We start from the raw sequence: 19,846 nt of genomic DNA on the forward strand, positions 1-19,846 counted from the left end.
GTGGTCACGACCAGACCTGTTCATTGGTTTTGTATTTTTGTTTTTGTAGAGATGATTGGATCCAGGTTGGCCTCTGTTACCCACAAGCCACAACTTTCCAAGTCATAGCTGATATCTACCAAAGACAAAACTCAACTGCCCACAGTGTGGAGGATTACGTAGCAGTGCCTTCTCTTAAAGAGATTCAGAATAAACCAAAGGAGAGACAATATTATTTTGACAACAGTACTGGGTATGTTCATTCTTTCCTCTGTAGATGTTTCCTGACTGGTGGAATAATGTGCTGGATGTTTAACAATTCACGACAACAGAGGAATCTATTTGACCCCCCATCTTTTGTTTTTTAGGAAATAACAACTTTTATTCTTATAACGCCTTTAACATAATTTTTAAAAATCTCAAGGCGCTTCACAGTGGTGATTTAAAAAAGGAAAATTTGATACCGAGCCGCATAATAGGGCAGAAGGTTAAAGACGTAGGTTTTCAGGAGCATTTTAAAGACAGGGAGAATGAGGCAGAGAGGTTTGGGAAGGGAATTCCAGAGCTTAGAACCCAGGCACGGCCACCAATGGTGGAGCAATTAGAATCGGGAACACTAAGTGGCTAGAATTGGTGAAGTGCAGAGATTTTGGAGGGTGTGGGGCTGGAGGAGATTACAGAGGTAGGGGAGAGGTGAGGTCAAGGAGGGATTTGAAAACCAGCATGAAAATTTTATAAAACTGAGGTGTTGCTAGACTGGGAACCAGTATAGGTCAGTGAGCACAGAGGGTGATATGTCAGCAATACCCTCTCTACCTCTATCCTTTTAAGACTCTCCTTAAAGCCTGCTTCTCAAATGTTCTTATGTTGCTCAGTGTCAGAATTTGTTTGATGCTGTTGTGAAGTGCCTTCAGACATGTCATTATACCAAAGGTGCTATGTAAGTGCAAGTTTGTTGCTGTTGTTGACCTCCCCCCTCGTAGAAAAGTGAAATTAAGCTTTCTTTCCGACCTGCGACATTTCATTACACAAAATAACACCTTATAAAACTGTCTGTGGAATTTAATATCCACACAGTTCCTAATCCTAGATCAGTTTAACAACTGATTTAAATAACTGTACAATTCTCAGATTGTCCATGTAGAAAAATGTCAGACGTAACTTATTTAACAACTTTTTAGAATTTGTGCCCAGGGAGTTGGCTAAACACTTAAGAGGGGAGAGAATTTTGTAGAGCTGTGAGGGAAAAGAGCTGGGTAATGGGGCTAATTGGATAGCTCTTTCAGAGAGTCGGCACAGGCATGAATGGGCTCCTCCTGTGCTGTAAAAATTGATGAAATAAGTGAACAACCTGAGCAACTGAGACCTAGAGCTGACCGAGCAGAGTTTTTGCAGAACCAGTTTGAGGAATTGGGCTGTTCAGAAACGAGGTGCTACAGCACCACCAACTGTTGGGAGGCCATGATCACGACATGAGAAGTTTGCAGAGGCAGTTTCCATTCTAAATTTGGACAAGGTTTATAATTCTGTTTTTGTTTTAAAATGGTTGGTGATGGTTGTGGGGGAGGAGGGGAAATGTTGACCGAAAGTGTTTTCGGATGCAAAACCTTGATATAATTTTTTATATATTAAGAAATAGTGCATGTGTTTATATATATAAACAAAAAACTACTGCAGATGCTGGAAATCCAAAACAAAAACAGAATTACCTGGAAAAACTCAGCAGGTCTGGCAGCATCGACGGAGAAGAAAAGAGTTGACGTTTCGAGTCCTCATGACCCTTCAACCATCATGAGGACTCAAAACGTCAACTCTTTTCTTCTCCGCCGATGCTGCCAGACCTGCTGAGTTTTTCCAGGTAATTCTGTTTTTGCATGTGTTTATATCTTGTCTCTGATCAGGAATTAATTATGCCATTCTACATACGAATATACAAATTAGGACTAGGCCACTCGGCCCCTCAAGCCTGCTGCGCCATTCAATGAGATCATGGCTGATCTAATTGTAACCTCAGATCTACATTCCCACCTACCCCTGATAACCTTTCACCCCCTTGTTCATCAAGAATCTATCTAGCTCTGCCTTTAAAATATTCAAAGACTTTGCTTCCACCGCCTTTTTGGGGAAGAGAGTTCCAAAGACTCACGACCCTCTGAGAGAAAAAATTTCTCCTCATCTCTGTCTTAAATGGGCGACCCCTTTATTTTTAAACAGTGACCCCCAAGTACTAGATCCACCCACAAGAGGAAACATCCTCTCCACATCGACCCTGTCAAGACCTGTAAGGATCTTATATGTTTCAATCAAGTCGCCTTTTACTCTTCTAAACTCAACTGGATACAAGCCTAGTCTGTCCACCCTTTCCTCATAAGACAACTTGCCCATTCTAGGTATTAGCCTAGTTAACCCTCTCATCCTTCCTAAATATGGTGACCAATACTGTACACCGTATTCCAGATGTGGTCTCACCAATGCCCTGTATAACTGAAGCATAAGCTCCCTACTTTTGTATTCAATCTCCCTCGTGATAAATGATAACATTCTGTTAGTTGTGGTGAATTGATTGTAAGATGTCTTGTGCAACTGGGAAAGTTGCAAATAACACTCAATTGTGGCTTTCAGAGGAGAATTGGATAATTATCTGAAGAAGAACAATTTTGCAGGGCTATGGGGAAAACACAGGGGAGTGGGGCTAGCTGAGGTGCTCTAGCAGAGGGTCAGCATAGACATGATGAGCCGAATGGCCTCTTTCTGAGCTGTAACCATTCTGTGACTCTACAAGGATGATATCAAAACTGAGAGAGTCCAAGCTTACTGAGTCTCCTTTCTCTAGCGCAGAGGGCTGAGAGGGTGACCTGATAGGGGCTTTAAAAATTATAAAGGTGTTTGATTGGTTAGAAACGAAGATGAATATTCTCACTTGTGTGGGAAGTCCAAAACCAGAGGATAAAAATATGAGAGAATCACCAATAAATCCAATCAGGGAATTCAGGAGAAGCTTCTTTACCCAGACTGTGGTCAGAATGTGGAACTCGCTATCACAGGGAGTGGTTGAGGTGAATAGTATGGATACATTTTAAGGGGAAGCTGGATAAATACATGAGGGGGAAAGGAATAGAAGGATATGCTAGTAACATGGGAGGAAACTTGTGTGGAGCATAAATGCCAGCAAGGACCAGCTGGGCCGAATGGTCTGTTTCTGTGTTGTCGATGTTATGTAGCTGACCTTGGAATCAATTCACTAAAAGTCCAAAGGGCAATTTTGCATGTGTTGAGAAGTTGATGCCACACATGCCTCTCCTGCATTGAGGAAAGGAAGGAAGTCTCATCTCTCCCTCTCTCCTTCCTTTTAGGCTGCTATTTCTAATGCTCCAGGCACGACACCGTCGGGAGGGACACAGTTACTGCTCCAAAGAGGGCTGCGAGCGAGTGAAGATCACGGCCACTATGTGGTCGCAGGGCGTGAGTAACTGCATGTCCTCTGGCTACCCGAAATATTCCACAGCACCGAAAGCCACGGTAGCAATGCCACCAAAGAGTTCGAATAAATGTGAGAACTGCGGGGCTTCTCAGGTAAGTTCTTAAATCCAACATAGTCAGGCAACTCTGCTCCTTTGGCTGATCATTCTGCATGCGTTGTCATCTATTGCTCATATAAGGGGAGGTGGTGGCATAGTGGTATTGTCACTGGACTGATAATCCAGGGACCCAGTAATTCTCTGGCGACCTGGGTTCAAATCCCACCATGGCAGATGGTGGAATTTGAATTCAATAAAAATCTGGAATTAAAAGTCCAATTCCATAAAAATCCAACTGGTTCACAAATGTCCTTTAGGGAAGGAAATCTGCCATCATTACCTTGTCTGGCCTACATGTGACTCCAGACCTGTTGACTCTTAAATGCCCTCTAAACAAGGGAAATTAGGGATGGGCAATAATTGCTGGTGAGCAAAGGTGAGCAGATGGGGTTACGATACAGATTAGCGATGATCTAATTGAATGGTGGAATAGGCTCAAAGGGCTGAATGGCCTCCTCCTGTTCTATGCTCTAACCAATTTCTTAAATTCAAGCAATTTGCTCCCCCATGTGCTGGTATAACCTGAAGAGCATCATTCCCATTTGGATGGTTTTTCAGATGAGAGCTAATTTCGATGTTATTTATATTCTGCAGCTAGTGTTTACGAGTGATCCACACAAAACCTACCTCTTCGTGCAAATCCAATCGCTCAGCAAAGCTGCAATTCAGCAGGAACACAGAGAGTCCTTTATTTCTGTAAGTAACCTATGAGCTGTTCCTGTCACCTTCATCGAAACAGGAATGAACAGAAAAGTTCATTGTACAGAGCACGATTCAATGAAAATGTAAGGTGACAATAAGCGGGAAAGAATGTGGAGCTGTACAAATATTTAGAACCCACCCTCTTCTGATAATATTCTACAAATAATGGTTTCTTAAATAAGGTCATCCAAAACTCTGCTGCCTGTGTCTTAACTCACACCGAGTCTCGTTCCCCCATCACCATCCTGTGCTCACTGACCTATATCATGTCCTGGTCGAGCAGCACCTTGATTTTAAAATTCTCATCCTTGTTTTCAAATCTGTCCATGGCCTCATCCCTCCCCATCTCTGTAATCTGCTCCAGCCCAACAACTCTCTGACATCTGTGCTCCTCTAATTCTGCCCTCTTATGCATCCCCAATCATGATTGTTCCACCACTGGTAGGCCCCAATCTCCAGAATTTCCTCCCTACACCTCTCTGTGCCTCTACCTCACTTTTTCCTCCTGTAAGACACTCCTTAAAGCCTACCTCTTTGACCAAGCTTTTGGTCATTTGACCTCGTTTCTCCTTATGTGGCTCAGTATCATACTTTGTTTTACTGTGAAGCACCCTGGGACGTTTCATTGCGTTAAGGTGCTATATAACTATAAGTTGTTGTTGGTGAAAAGCTGGAATGAAAATGAGCACCCCATCATTGAAAGTGATCTACACATTGACATTGATGTATCCTTCTAAAGACAACACGGGGTAAATGTTCTTTTCTTCCTATTTTGATTATGTTCGTCTGACCCCAAAACACATGAAAAATCTTTTAATTAATTTTTCATCAAGCTGATGAAAGAATAAAGGATTTGTAAATGTTCTTTTCTTCCTATTTTGATTATGTTCGTCTGACCCCAAAACACATGAAAAATCTTTTAATTAATTTTTCATCAAGCTGATGAAAGAATAAAGGATTTGTCTTGTTCTGTTTGGTCTCTCACGTAGCTTAATGTGGGCATTGTTTATATACACACAGACTAATAATTGTTAGCATGCAATTGTGGCATCAGTGGTGACTGATCCCATCAGTCTTTGATTTAAACCTGTGTTGTCAGGCGTATAGAGAGATGTGTAGATTGTTACCCATGGTACTGGAGTTTGATAACAGGAATCTTAATCAAGAGGTGTGTATCTTTGTGTCATGCTGATGTAACGAACGTAAATGAGAGGTCACTCTAACCCACAGTGTTTTCTTTCTGTTGTTGGTCTTGGGGTCTTCATTCAGCCAGGAGGGAGTGTCAATGGTCAGAAAATTAAAGTTTACATTGCACTTTTTAAGCATTGCTTGCAAGTGTAGCTTTTTCCCTGCAATATAGAGGAAGAAGATGGAAAATCATTGGCAGTCAAGGCAGACCGAAGTGGTATTTCAGAAAATAGTTATTGATTTATAATAAATAGGTATAATAACCAATTGAAATTGTGCATAGAGGGATCATTGGATTGCTCTTTTTAGAGCAGAGAAGGGTAAGAGGCGATTTAAAATTTTTAAAAATCATTAAGGATTTAGATAGAGTATATATAGAGGCCTTGTGGTGCAGTGGATAGTGTCCCCACCTCCTGGGCCAGAAGCTCTGGGTTCAAGTCCCACTTCTGGACACTTGATGGCCATGGAAGTTGCATTCATAATGTGGCCAAACAGGTTGATTATCAGCCTGTAAATCCTTCCAATACGTCTGGTGGTAGGTGGTAAAGAGTGGGAGAGATTACTGGTCAGAAGGCAATGGCAAACCACTGCAGTACTTTTACAAATAATATTATGGACCAATCTAATGGAAGTCCATGGTGGCTGACGCCCTATTAGACTGTGGGATCTGAAGGAGGATATAAAGATAAACTGTTTCCAATGGCTAAAGGGTTGATAAGCAGAGGACATGGATTTAATGTGATTGGTAAAAGCACTAGGGGCAGTGAGTGCTTAGGATTTGAATGTGCTGCCTGATAGGGTGGTGGAAACAAATTCAATAGTAGCTTTCGAAAGAGAATTGAACAAATACTTAAAGGGGGAAAAAACTGTGGGGCTACTTGGATAGCTCTTTGAAAAGTGCCAGTCCAGACTTTGGTCTGAATAGTTTCTTTCTGTGTTGTATTATTCTATGTTTCTACGGGCAGAATACAGACCATCACAGATCAGATTAATTTGACTTGTCTAATGAATAATTAGTCACAGACACTGTTTATCTGGTGTTAAGCTTGCATTACCCCTTTGCCAAGCTCTAGGTAGCCCCTCATCTTCCCTAAGTCCACATAGCGCCAGTACACATTGAACTGCCCTCGTGTTGCTGAACATCACGGTGAAATTTTCAATTGATAGGTTTTTGATAGCTAAAGGGTAATGAGGGCTACAGAACCAAGATGGGCAGATAGTTTAATTACAGACCAGCCATGATCTAATTGAATGGTGGGACAGGATGGAGGGGCTGAATGGCCTCTTCCTGTTCCTATAATTTCATCCAGATAATATGTCGATGCAGCGATGTTGAGGGGTGGCATAGATTCTCACTATGAAGGCACAGAGGGTAAGAAACTATTATGGGAATAGGGTTTTTGAATAGCTCCCACTGACTTACATCCTGCTGTTAGCTGTATTGGAATCGGGAAAGCATCAAGCCACTGGGTTGTGATCAAAAATTAGCGATCCGAAGCTGGGATGCTGTTGTGCGCCTCCTACTGTGAAAATCAAGAGTGGTGGTGGTGGTTGGATGCTGGGATCTCTTGGCCGCATGTGCTCCAGTTAGGTTTGTGCACGTTCAAAGAGGAAAACCAGAATGGTTTCTTATACTCGTTTTAAGCCCAATGGAAGATTAATGGAGCAACACTGACGGACACCTCTTCACCACACCCTTTTATTATCTGTCTCCAGTATAATGACAAAATGTCTCTTTTTAGGTGAATGGCGCCAGGTTTCCATTTCAAAGGGGATTCTTCATGGTGATGGTTGATGCCTGCAGTGGAACGGTTACCAAAAATATATCGTTTGCCAAAGCTGATGCGGCCATGGCCAAATACCTGAGCACTGGCATCTCTCAAAGGTAGGCCGAGGAGAAAGCAACTTCCAATTTAGAATGTGGAATTGGACTGATTTTATTTTTAATTCATTCTTGGAATGTGAACATTGCTGCAAAGGCCAGCATTTGTTCCCCATCGATTGTGGAGCTGGAGGAGATAGGGACAGGCGAGGTCATGGAGGGATTGGAAAATCAGGATGAGAATTTTAAAATGGAGGCGTTGTTTAACCAGGAGCCAATGTAGGTCAGTGAGCACATGGAAGAGCGGTGAAGAGTGCTGTTTCTGTTCAGGAAAACGTAATGCATGCTTTAATCTCACTGATACTGGCTGGGTAGGTCAGAAAGCATTTCTTCACATTAAGGATAGTAGAAATCTGGACCCCACTCTCCCAAAAGACTGTTGAGGGTCCAGTGAAGGTTACAGCGCTGAAATTGATAGGTTTTTTTTAGATGGGTAAGGGGATTAAGAAAGGTAGATGGAGTTAAGATACAGATCTCATTGAATGGCAGAACAGGTTGGAGAGGCTGAATGGCCTCCTCCTGTTCCCATCTTTCGATCAGTCGTGTGCTCTGTAGCTTTGCATCTGTCAGTAATAGAGTGTTTCCTTTTCCAGATCAATTATTTTATTAGGTTCAAAAGACACAATTAGCGGGGATGTTGAAGCCATTTCTGAAAAGATGGTCCCACTGGGCACAGCAAAACCTGCACAACTTCGCAAAAAAGGTACGTGTCTTTGGTCCTAACATTTATCCGCAGCATGTCAATGCATAGAGTATGTAGATATAACTTGTGACTTCTTTGTTTGTGTGATGTGGGCATCGCTGGCAAGGCCAGCATTTATTGCCCATCCCTAGTTGCCCCTTTAGAAGGTGGTGTTGAGCTGCCTTCTTGAACCGCTGCAGTCCATTTCGTGTAGGTACACCCACAGTGCTGTTAGGGAGGGAGTTCCAGGATTTTGACCCAGCGACAGTGAAGGAACGGTGATATATTTCCAAGTCAGGATGATGTGTGGCTTAGAGAGGAACTTGCAGGTGGTGGTGTTCCCATCTATCTGTTGCCCTTGTCCTTCTAGATGGTAGAGGTCAGGGGTTTGGGAGGTGCTGTCGCAGGAAGCTTGACAAGTTCCACTATTCTCTTGTTTATTAGTGATGTTTAGGCCCATTTACTGTTGGAGTTTTATCAATTGTACACATTTTTTCTTTCTGCATTTTGAATGAAAGCACAATTTTAATGTAAACAAAGCCTCAACAATGTGGCGAAAGAATGGAATGGAAATTTTCCTTGTGAAATGTGATTTATACTGGGCTGGATTTCCTGGTGCTCTGGCTTTCTGATTTAGTCTGCTTGGAGCTCACTCAAATTAATCTCTGAATCCTCCTTGTTCGGCCCTAATAATCAGAGTGGAGCCTCTGGTTTATCCTGAAGTGAGGTGGCAGCAGTGGCATGTTGATCAAAAACTACATGAAAGAATTTTCTCTTTCTAACACTGAACAGACTTGCATTTATATAGTGCCTTGTACAAGGTTAGGATATCCCAAAATGCTTTACTGTTGTAAAGATGGAAATGTGGCAGCCAATTTGTGCACAGCAAGCGCTTACAAATGACTAGTGTCTATTGTTGAGCGTTTTTAGTGTTCATTTCCCAGATCACTAGCGAAAAACACAATTAGTGGGGATGTTGAAAGGGCAGTTAATGTCCCACCTGAATGGCAGCACTTCTGTGCTGGTGGGGCCAGCCTAGATTTTGTGCTCAAGTCTCTGGAGTGGGATTTGAACCCACAACCTTCTGACTCAGAGGCAAGCGTGCTATCCATAAGGCACTGCTGACCTCTAACTTGCTGATGGACCCAGCCTCAATCTCTTCCCCTTTCCCTCGACCATTGCCACAATAGAGCAAACAATATAGATCAAATGTGTGTGTCTGTGACAAGACAGCAATGTTTCTGAAGAAAACTGCCTCTATACGTTGGCTGGTACCTGAGGGGTTAGCAATAGGAATCCACTGTGTTATAAATTCAAATGTAAAATGGTTTAGTACTGCTTCCTAATGTTGCTCTGAATATTCTGAATTAGTAATACTGAATAAAATCTTCATTTGCAGCTATAAACAACTCTAAACATCACTAATAAACAAGTGCTAAATTGCATTTGAGGCATTTAAGATATGAATTGTGGCCTTATAAAAGGCAGAGTGCCATTTATTCTGTGAAAGTACAAGTGAATACTTGACAGTCAAAGTGGGAAACAGAATATGTATTGATTAAGATAATCACAGTATTTTAATCATACACAAATTCGAAGTGGGAATGATGCCTCTAGAGTGACTGTGTAAATACTTGAGAACAAGAAACAGAAGACAGTGATGTATCTAGGGTAGCTGCGCTTAGCAATAAAACCTGAATGAGCTCCTCTCTCATGTTGTTCAAGATACATGATCAAGATATACTGGAGCAATTTCAAGGCTGTAATCTCATTCAAGCATTCAAATGGCAGATACAAGCCATTTGAAGTTTGACATTCTTGATTCTTGATGCAATTTTAAATCCATTCGATGAAATTACTGCCTGTATACACTCCCCACTGTCTCTTATTAACACCCTGTGGTTTTGAGTAGCGTGAGAATTAAATTACAAATCTGTCAGGTGTCTGATAATATTGCTCATGGTTTGTCTGGGGCACAGTTCTACTGCTAAAACTGGCTTATTCCTTTATTAAGGCCTTTGCTCCTATTGATTCTCCTCTTAGAACTGTCACAACATTTCCAATCTCTCGTTAGCATGATGCAACACAGAAAGAGGCCATTCAGCCCATCGTACCTCTGCCAACTCTGAAATAGTTATCCAATAGTCTTACTCTTCACCCTGCTCTTTCCCCTATAGCCCTGTAAATTCCACCCCCCCACCCCCATTCAAGTATTTATCCAATTCTCTATTGAAAGTTACTTTTGAATCTGTTGTCCTACCCTTTCCAGCAGTACATTCTAGATCATAACTGTGTGTGTACCAACAAAAAATCTTATCTCTATTCCACCCCCCACAATCCTTGGGTTGTTTTGCAAATTATTTTAATTCTGTGTTCTCTGGTTACTGACCCTCCTGCCGACAGACACAGTTTCTCTATCTACTCTAAAAGACCCATCCATCAATCTCTCGTTCTCTCTTCTCTATTTTTCTAAGTCACTTCTTTCTCGTAAGCCTCCACAACTTTTCTGCTTGAACCTCATACATAAAGAAAAACTTGCTTCACAGCCAATGAAGTACCTTCTGAAGTGTCGTCCCTGTTATAATATAGGAAACATGGTAGCGAATCTGTGCACAGCAAGCTCCCACAACCAGCAATGACCAGATAATCTGTTTAGTGATGGTGATGGAGAGATAGGTATTGGCTAGGACGCTGGGGAGAACTCCCCTGCTCGTCTTCAAAATAGTGCCATGGGATCTTTTACATCCACCCACAGACATAAGGTATTCGTTAGATCTTATGAAAGGCAGAGTGCCATTAATTCTATGAAAGGTACAAGTGAATACTGGACAATCAAAGTCGGAAACAGAATATATATCAATTAATATAATAACAGCATTTTAATCACACACAAATTTCAAGTGGGAATACCTCGAGGCTGAAACATGCTATTCTAGTTGCAAGATTTATGAATGTATTGATATGATTCCTTTGTTTTTGATTTTACATCCAGTTGTTTATAGTCCTAAGTTGGAGTCCTTTGACTCCTGTAAAAGGCATCGTGCTCACCTGCAGAGGTTTTAAAAGCCATAATTCATGCTTGAGAAATGAATCGACTCCTGCCTTGCTTCAGCTATGCACATTCAGTAAAAAAAAAATCCATTGAGCTAAACCCAAAAAAACAAAAGTATCAGGTTTATTTTTTCAACGTTAGTTGGTTAAAAGCGCACCAATTGAAATTCTTTGCTTTACTTACTTAACATTTACAGAACTTTCTCAGCACGAGAAAGCACGATTCATGTTTGCCGCCCACGTGACAATATACTTTTTATTCTTTTGCAGAGAGCATTGCTTTCTTTGGATATAAAGGGGAATTTAACCCATCGTGGACCAGGCTGTATAGCAGCCCTGCTGGGCAGAGCCTACGCCTCTTGGAAAAGTACATTCCACTTCAACTGCAAGATTATGGCTGCACTAATGTTACCAAACCTCAAAGAAAGGAACTGGAACTTTTACAGAAAGCTTTACAATGAATATCAATTTGAATAAATGTGACCTAACTTATTTTATTAATGCTTGTTTTATAGTCTCTTTATATATATATATATATATATATATATATATATAGGAAGGATGTAAATGTGTTGGAGGCTGTTCAGAGGAGGTTTACTAGATTGATACCTAGAATGAGTGGGTTGTCCTATGAGGACAGGTTGGACAGTCTGGGCTTGATTCCTCTGGAGTTTAGAAGAGTGAGGGGTGATTTGACTGAAGTGTACAAGATCCTGAACAGTCTTGACAAAGTGGATGTGGAAAGGATGTTTCCTCTTGTGGGTGAGTCTAGGACTAGGGGAGCACTATTTTAAAATTAGGGGTTGCCCTTTTAGGACAGAGATGAGGAGAAACGTTCTCTGAGGGCTGTGCGACTTCAGAACTCTCTGCCTCCGAAGGCAGTGGAGGCGGAGTCATTGGATATTTTTAAGGCACACGTAGATAGATTCTTGTCAGGCAAGAGAATCGAAGGTTATCGGGGGTAGATGGGAATGTGGAATTCGAAACATACAGATCAGCTAGGATCTTACTGAATGGTGGAGCAGGCTCGAAAGGCCACATGGCCTCCTTCTGCTCCTATTTCGTACATATTTACATCTGTCTCTTCCCTTCCCACTATTTAAAAAAAAACAAAACAAAGTAAAATAAAAAGGGAAAATACTGGGAATAGTCAGCAGGTCAAACGGCATTGTTAATGATTCAGGGCAATGTGAAACATTAACTCTGTTTTGCTCCAAAGATGTCGCCTGATCTTCCCAGCATTTTCTGTTTTTATTTCAGATTTCCAGCAGCTGCAGTATTTAAAACAATGTGTTGTTTTGTATTCCTGTATTGATTTAGGTATAGTTTTTAAAGAAATATATTTGGCCTTTTAAATTTGTTTCCTGTTTATCCCCAGATGGAGCTGAGTGAATTATATTACTTTAGGCTCGGAGCCAGTTTACAGATAGTTTTCCGCTGAATGGGGGCAATTGAAGAATTCATACCAGAGAAGTGTGGAGCATTAAATATAAGATGGTCACCAATAAATCCAGAAGGGAATTCAGGAGAGACTTCTTCAGCTAGAGGGTGGTGAAAATTTGGAACTTGCTACCATAGGGAGTGGTTGCGGTGAATAGTATGGATGCCTTTAAGGGGAAACTGGATCAACATGAGGGAGAAAGGAATAGGATAAGTTGGTAGGGTGGGAGGGAGGTCTTGTGGTGCAGTGGGTAGCATCCTTAACTCTGGGCCAGAAGCTCAGGGTTCAAGACCCACTTCAGGACTTGATGGCCATGGAAGGTGCATTCATCACTTGGCCAAACAGGTTGTGTATCAGCCTGTAAATCCTTCCAGTGCCCCTGATGGCAGGCTGTAAGAGTGGGAGAGTTTCCTGGTCATCCATACTGCAGTAGTACTTTACCAAGCATAATCATGGGCCAATCCAGTGGAAGTCCATAGTCACCAAAGCCCTCTTAGGGCCTGGTACCTGAAGTGAGGACAAGGAGGGCTGCCGCCGCCCCCACCCTGCACCAGACTGGCCTGTTCTCTGCTGTATATTCTATATCTTTCTACTAGTCAATCACCAAGATTGCATAACATGAATGCCAAATATAAAATGGCAGATTTTGAAGCGACAGTAATTAATGAAGCTTAGCTGAATGAAGAGGATGGGGTAGTGACAATTTACAGGACTGTGGGTGCACCAGGGAGGAAAGGAATTAGTGAGCTGCACTTTAGGTGAGGGGAGAGTTACATGTTGCCGAGGGGAAGGAACAGGACATCGTCTCAGAGTGGATATGAAGGTTATAAAAGGAAATGGAGGAATATGTTACCGGCCACCATAGAATAGTTCTAGAAAAGGAAGGATAGCAATAAAGGAATTTTCAGAGATCATTGGAATTGGGTTCTGCCCCAACATGGTTGGGGACATACCAAATTTGATACTTTTTTAAAAAAGGGAGAAAGGATGCATCTTCAAACTACACCTGTGACTCTGTGGAACAGGAGTCAGATCCTGCACCTTCTAACAAAGAAGCAGAAACACTATCACTGAGCCACAGGTTTGCTCCTAATGAGTGGTGGGCTCCATAAAGGAATTTAAAATAACTAATTGGAACTGTGTGCTCCTTTTTTCCCCCTAATCAAAATCCCCTCAAATAGCTGGAGTCATACCTAGCATGAAGCAAAGATGGTTCCAGTTGTTGGAGGCTGATCACCTCAGCTCCAGGATGTTCCTCAGGGCAGTGTCCTAGGCTCAACCACCTTCAGCTTCCTCGATGACCTGTGGAGGGAGTGCTGTGCTGTCACAGGTGGCATCTTTTGGATGAGATGTTAACCTCTCAGATGGATGTAAAAGATTCCACGACAATATTTTGAAAGAGAGAAGGGGAGTTCTCCCTGGTGTCCTGGTTAATATTTATGCCTCAGCTAACTATTGAAAACAGATGAAATGGTCATTATCGCATTGCTGGCTGTGGGAGCTTGCTGTGTGCAAATTGGCTGCCTATTTCCTTCAAAAAGAAGCTGCTTAATTAGCTGGGCCAAGCAGAGCTGAAAGGTGGAGCATAGATGCAAGTCTTTCTTTCCAGTGGAATCAGACTTGTTCGTCTGTGTAATTAAGTGGGCAGTATAAAGAGCCCACTGTGTTAGCTGAATGGTTTGAATACATGATATCAAATTTCATGGAGCTCAAAAAATGAAGGGTCAAAACTAAGATCACATTTTATTTAACATTATTCAGTAACAATAATAAAAGATCTATTCAACATTTTTTAATCACACTGCAAAATTTTTCAAGTGAAATACTTCCACAAATGAAGGCTCCTCGTAGCCTACTGAAATATCACTGGTTGGGCATATATGCAGTTTATGAATCATTTATGCCGATAGAGGTGTGGTTAATTAGTGAAAGTATGAAGGCACAAAGTGGTAGAATGGCAGTCCTGCCCAGGATATTCCACACACTGCACACCCAGGGATTTATCGCAGAGAAGGACTGAGGCATTTCCTCAAGAGTGACAGACAATCACCTCATGACCGCCTCTCGTAACATCCAACCTGAAGAACCTCAGTGGGACCAGCATTAACTGACCTCATGCATTGCTCCTCGGCAAAGGAATGAAGTCGGGCACAGTAAAGACCCAAACACAATGGAATGGCATTGTTTTATTGTGATAGGGCAGAAAGCCCAAGTTGTTGCACAGCTTAGCCCTTTTTAAAGCATTTACTGATTGACTAATTCAACAATCTTCTGAGAGATAGGTCAACATAAGTTTGAACCATGGGCTGCAGTTTAGAAAGGGAAATGAAAACGATTGCGTGTAAATTCAAGTCTTTAATGACTGGGACCTTGCAGTAATAACACTGACAAAGGTCAGCCAATTCGGCTTAAAAATACAATGTAAACCTCAAAAGATTTCTGCAAAGGCACATTCAGTTTGGGAGGTTATCTTACTTTGGTGAGTCAGGCCCTGAATTGTATGCAAGTGCTTCTCCTCAATGGTCATAACCTGGATGCAATCAGTGACAGTGCAGCCTGTCAGGAGAACAAATCCATCAGCTTAAAACTAAAGAAACCCTTTTTCTTTGGCTCTGTACAGAGTTTCTTGAAACAGTCCATCACAGATTTGTTGCAGTAGTTGAAGAACGCTTGCTCTGCTCTTTCGAGAACTCTGTCCAAGTTCAGCGCTCCCTGCAAGCTAAAGGTACAAAGAGTGTGGTGTAACTGAAAGAACGAACAAGTGCAGTATTGCTGCACAAACCGAGATATCGGTCAGAAAGTGGCCAGCTAGTGTGGGACTCGTCAAATCTTCTTCAATTCTATTTGGATTCAATGCTAGTCAATATTGAGGTTGAGAATGGCATTGGTTGAATAATTTGAAACCACCTAAATTTGATCCAATCTATTTTTTTTTTAAGTAACCTTAATTGCTATTTGGAAACTTGGGCCCATAGCCATAAAAATTCCTGAAACCAAGAAACGTTGTCAAGGAGATATTGACATATTGACTCCATGTGCTTGTATCTGTCTTCCAATGAATGGTTGATGCTATCTTCAGTCCACACTCTTCCCATGCAGAGCAGACTTAGGATTCGCAGGCCGATTGACAGCCTATGTCCTGATGTGAACACTCCTTCCACACAGCTATACTGTAAGCACCTTTGTACCTGCTGAATAGGGAGTTCAGTATGACATGGGGGGTAGTCCTTGGGGGCTCCCACAACCAATAGAATGGGAACTTGAGAGCCACTCGCACCCATTGGATGCCAGTATCCCAATGGGTGGAGACCCAAAATTCAGAGGCTGTAAACATGCCAGGACCATCTGGAGTGGAGTTTGAACCCCACACCTGCTCACTCAGAATGGGGAGCCTTACCACTGAATCAGAGGTTTGCTCCTAATGATTGGCAAGTTCAGTAAAGAAATTTAATTAAAATCAAAAGGAATGCCAATTCATTTCTCCCTGATCGACTCATCAGTTATTTCTATTGGAAATCTACAGGGATTCTCCAGTGAACATCATGTTTCTATTCCTCACACTACACCTTCCCCTGTACTCATGGGTTATCCAAGAGACAGCAGCCAATGCAGACTGGATGTGGGCTTTCCTGTGACCATGCCTTAGCAGGCCATTCAGCCCAAATGGTCTGTGTCAGTGTTTATGCTCTATGGTGTTATTTGTATTGATTGAGTTTAAGCGCATACAGGTGGAAGGTATTTATTGGATGGTTATTTGAGAACATATAAAGAGACTTAGTGCTCCTTTAAGGGGTTAATTTATTTTTATTGATACTCAAAAAAAGTATAAAAAGTCAGCTTGCCCCTTTAAAGGGCTGTTAATTAACTTGATTATTAGTTCAAAACAAGAACAGAATTACCTGGAAAAACTCAGCAGGTCTGGCAGCATCTGTTTTTGTTTTGGATTTCCAGCATCCGCAGTAGTTTTTTGTTTTGATTATTAGTTCATTTGTTTATTTCATTGGTATGCTCAAGTGTATAAAGACACACTTACTGACACAGGAGTAGAGTGGAGTCAGGAGATTATACCTGTAATGTTTCACTCGGAATAAATCTAGCCCAAGTAAAGACTAGCTCAGGTTTCTTCCTTTGCCAACTGGCTGTCAGGAATATAACACAGAGCAGCCTTCTCCCATCCTCTTTCATCTCACCCTATCAACATATCCTTCTATTCTTTTCGCCCACCTGGCATGTTGCATGAATCTATGCTCCATCAATCATGATCCTTTAAAAGGTGACCAAGCCTCTTTCTCAAATACCTGCCGTCACACTTGACACAAAAAGGAAGATGGCTGTGGTTTTTGGAGGTCAATCATCTCAAACCCAGGACACTGAAGCTGTTCCTGGGTAATGTCCCAGGCCCAACCATCTTCAGCTGCTTCATCAATGACCTTCCCTCCATCAGAAGGTCAGAAGTGGAACTGTTTGCTGATGCCTCCAAACTGTCCTACTCCATTCACAATTCCTCGGATGGTGAAGCAGCCCATGCCAGCCTTGTGTGGGACCTGGATCACAGCCAGACTGGCACCTGCAAATAGCAGGTAAGCTTCATTTCACACAAATATCAGGTAATTACTCATCTCAACAAGAGAAAGCCAAGCCACTTGACAAGTGGTATCAATGTGAGAAATTCCCTCACATCATTATCTCAGTGGTGGGGCTTCAATGATCAGACACTGAACTGGACCAGTCCTAACAACACTGTAGCCACAGGAGCAGGGCAGTGTCTGGGAACACTGCCACCTGTGGCTCACCTTCTGAACCCCCCAAGAGCCTCTCTACCATTTCCGAAGCTCAAGACAGGAGAACGATGGAACACTCACTATTTGTCTGGATGCTAACAACATCAACAATCAAGAAGCTCAACCCCATCCAGAGCAGAACAATTTACTTGACCAGTGCTTCTGCAATTGGACTCAACAGCCACCCTTTCCATCAATGGTGCCCTGTGGCTGCAGTATGGACAATTTAAAGAATGTACTTCCACAATACCTCCCTCTCCCTGCAACCACTCGAGAAGGATGACACCTCCAAATCCTCGTGGGAATGACATGCCCTCCAAGTTCCCTTTCAAGCCTCATTCTTTGTTGCCCATCTCTAATTGGCCTTGAACTGACACATTTGCTAGCTCATTTCAGAGGGCAGTTAAGCATCAACCACATAACTGTGGGTCGGGAGTCACATGTAGGCCAGACTAGGTAAGGACGGCAGATTTCCTTCCCTAAAGGACATTAGTGAATCAGATGGGTTTTTACGCCAAATCGATGATAATTTCATTTCATTACTGAGACTAGCTTTATAGTCCAGATTTTATTAATTAAATATAAATTCCACCAGCTGCCACGGTGAGATTTGAACCCATGTTTTCACAGCACTGGTCTGGGTCTCTGGATTATTAATCTAGCACCATCACCACTATGCTACCATCCCCTACGTTGTTTCATCATCACTGGGTCAATATCCTGAAATTGCCCACCTCAAACCATTGGGCTCCAGTGATCTCAAAAAAGCATGTTACCTCCATCACCATCTTCCCAGGGCAATCAATGCTTGCTGAAGTCACCACGCCCAAAGAACAAATTAGTAAAAGACCTGATGTGTAACATACAAAGTGCTATAGAATAATGAGGGGAGTGTTTACACCCTTTGCACCCTACAACCGTTTACTGCAGAGGGTTATAGAGGCTGGGTCATTAAGTATATTCGAGGTTCAGACAGACAGAGATTTTTAATCTGTAAGGGAATCAATGGCTATGGGGAAAAGGCAGGAAAGTGGAGTTCAGGATGATCAGATCAGCCATGATCTCATTGAATGGCGGAGCAGACTCGATGGGCCAAATGGCCTACTTCTGCTCCTATGTCTTATGGTCTTATCCTGGTAACAGGCAGTGAGCAATTGCCTTCAGGAAAGCTGACTACAAGTTAGGCTGCCTTTAACGAAGCCTGTCCCATTCAGGCCAAAATATCTCAGCAGGCTAGAGTTGAAATTGGATGCGCTATTGTAGGAGACATCCGGAGGTCAATTAAAGGCTAATTTCCATGCTTAAGGAAGTGTCGCCGTTGTACAAAGGGACCCTGTGGCAACAACAGTGCCCACCAGCGAATGAGTCCAATAGCAACATATTTAAGGCAGATCACTGTGCAATGTTTATCTCTAAATGCGAAGCACTAAACTGAGGTAAAGACAATCTGTTGTTCTTGGCATTATTGAGAACACTAGATGATCGAGTGTGTGCTTGTAAGTTTACCTGTTTGTGAACTGAATGAGTTCCACTTCATCTGAGCATTTTAACAGCAGCTCCTTTTTCTCCAGCAAGATTGCGGCACAGATGAAGAGTTCAAAGGTGTAATCGTTATTGGTCAACGGCAACTCGGGCCTGATCTTGCCTTCTACAGTTGCGGAAGAAAGAAAACACAATTGGCAAACATAAGAAACACGCCTTATTTATCAGTCAACTTTTGAAAAGAATCAGTATTTTTTTTTTGAAAAGGAGAGTATAAGATTTGCTGAAATTTACAGGTTCTTAATTTTCTAAGCTGCTTTTTCTAAAAAATAAACACATTTTGCTACTGCCACCACCAGACTTCAGGAATGGGCAAGTTGGCGGCAGATGCAATTAAATATGGGTGACTGTGCGATGATATATTTTAAGGAGAAAAAACAAGGAATCACACAGTGACGCGGATATTCATAATTCCTTGAAATAGGGACTTAGGATAACCGTCAGAAAAGGGCTAGAGAACAGGGGTAAAGAAATAATGATGAATTTATAGTACTGTGAACAGATTTGGGTACTGCATTGTAGAAAGAATTTTAAAGCCATCAAGCTTAAAATTTAGTATTGCTGAAAGAAAGAGACATTTTTTGTTAAGGCTTTTTGTCTTACACTCATTAGGACAGTTTGCAAGAATACCACATGTAAAAAGAACAACAATTTATACTGTATGAGAAGAGAGTGCTGATTGGTTGACAAGTGGACTGAGTGCCAACCAATCAGCACTCTCTTCTCATAGGATACATTGTGCTCCCCTTACATTGGGTATTTTTGCAAATTGTCCTGATGAGTGCAAGGTGAAAAGCTTTGACAAAAATGTCTCTTTTTCAGCAATACTCAAGTTCTGTACTACCAAATGACTACTAAAAATTTAGATTCACCAGGGTGATCCACATTGTATAGTAAGGGTTTGAGACTCTGGAACTATTTCTGACAGAATAGAGAAGGTTAAGAAGAGATTTAAGAGTTTTTTTTTAATTATGAAGAGCTTTCATGCTTTGTACAAAGAGAGAATGCTTCCTCTGATTG

The 19,846-nt window shown here is 41.9% G+C and overlaps 2 protein-coding genes across 3 annotated transcripts in view; one reads left to right on the plus strand and one right to left on the minus strand.

Annotated features, from left to right (window-relative positions):
* cemip2 (cell migration inducing hyaluronidase 2) overlaps positions 1–12,177 on the plus strand; it is an 82,807-nt gene extending 70,630 nt beyond the window's left edge. For both annotated transcript variants that reach the window (XM_078529772.1, XM_078529779.1), the window contains exons 19-24: positions 50–232; positions 3,333–3,552; positions 4,152–4,253; positions 7,190–7,332; positions 7,923–8,032; positions 11,333–12,177. In XM_078529772.1, the coding sequence (XP_078385898.1) occupies positions 50–232; positions 3,333–3,552; positions 4,152–4,253; positions 7,190–7,332; positions 7,923–8,032; positions 11,333–11,523 (949 nt within the window). In that variant the 3' untranslated portion in view covers positions 11,524–12,177. The remainder of the gene's footprint in view (positions 1–49; positions 233–3,332; positions 3,553–4,151; positions 4,254–7,189; positions 7,333–7,922; positions 8,033–11,332) is intronic.
* Positions 12,178–14,845: 2,668 nt separating this feature from the next.
* The window catches only part of LOC144689723 (TBC1 domain family member 15), a 58,206-nt gene continuing 53,205 nt past the window's right edge, over positions 14,846–19,846 (minus strand). Inside the window, exons 9-10 of the mRNA XM_078557064.1 lie at positions 18,791–18,932; positions 14,846–15,222 (exon numbers count right to left, since the gene is read on the minus strand). Coding sequence (XP_078413190.1) covers positions 15,063–15,222; positions 18,791–18,932 — 302 coding nt within the window. The 3' untranslated portion in view covers positions 14,846–15,062. The remainder of the gene's footprint in view (positions 15,223–18,790; positions 18,933–19,846) is intronic.

Source organism: Cetorhinus maximus, chromosome 2 (genome assembly GCF_964194155.1).
Source record: "Cetorhinus maximus chromosome 2, sCetMax3.hap1.1, whole genome shotgun sequence".
NCBI lineage: Eukaryota > Metazoa > Chordata > Chondrichthyes > Lamniformes > Cetorhinidae > Cetorhinus > Cetorhinus maximus.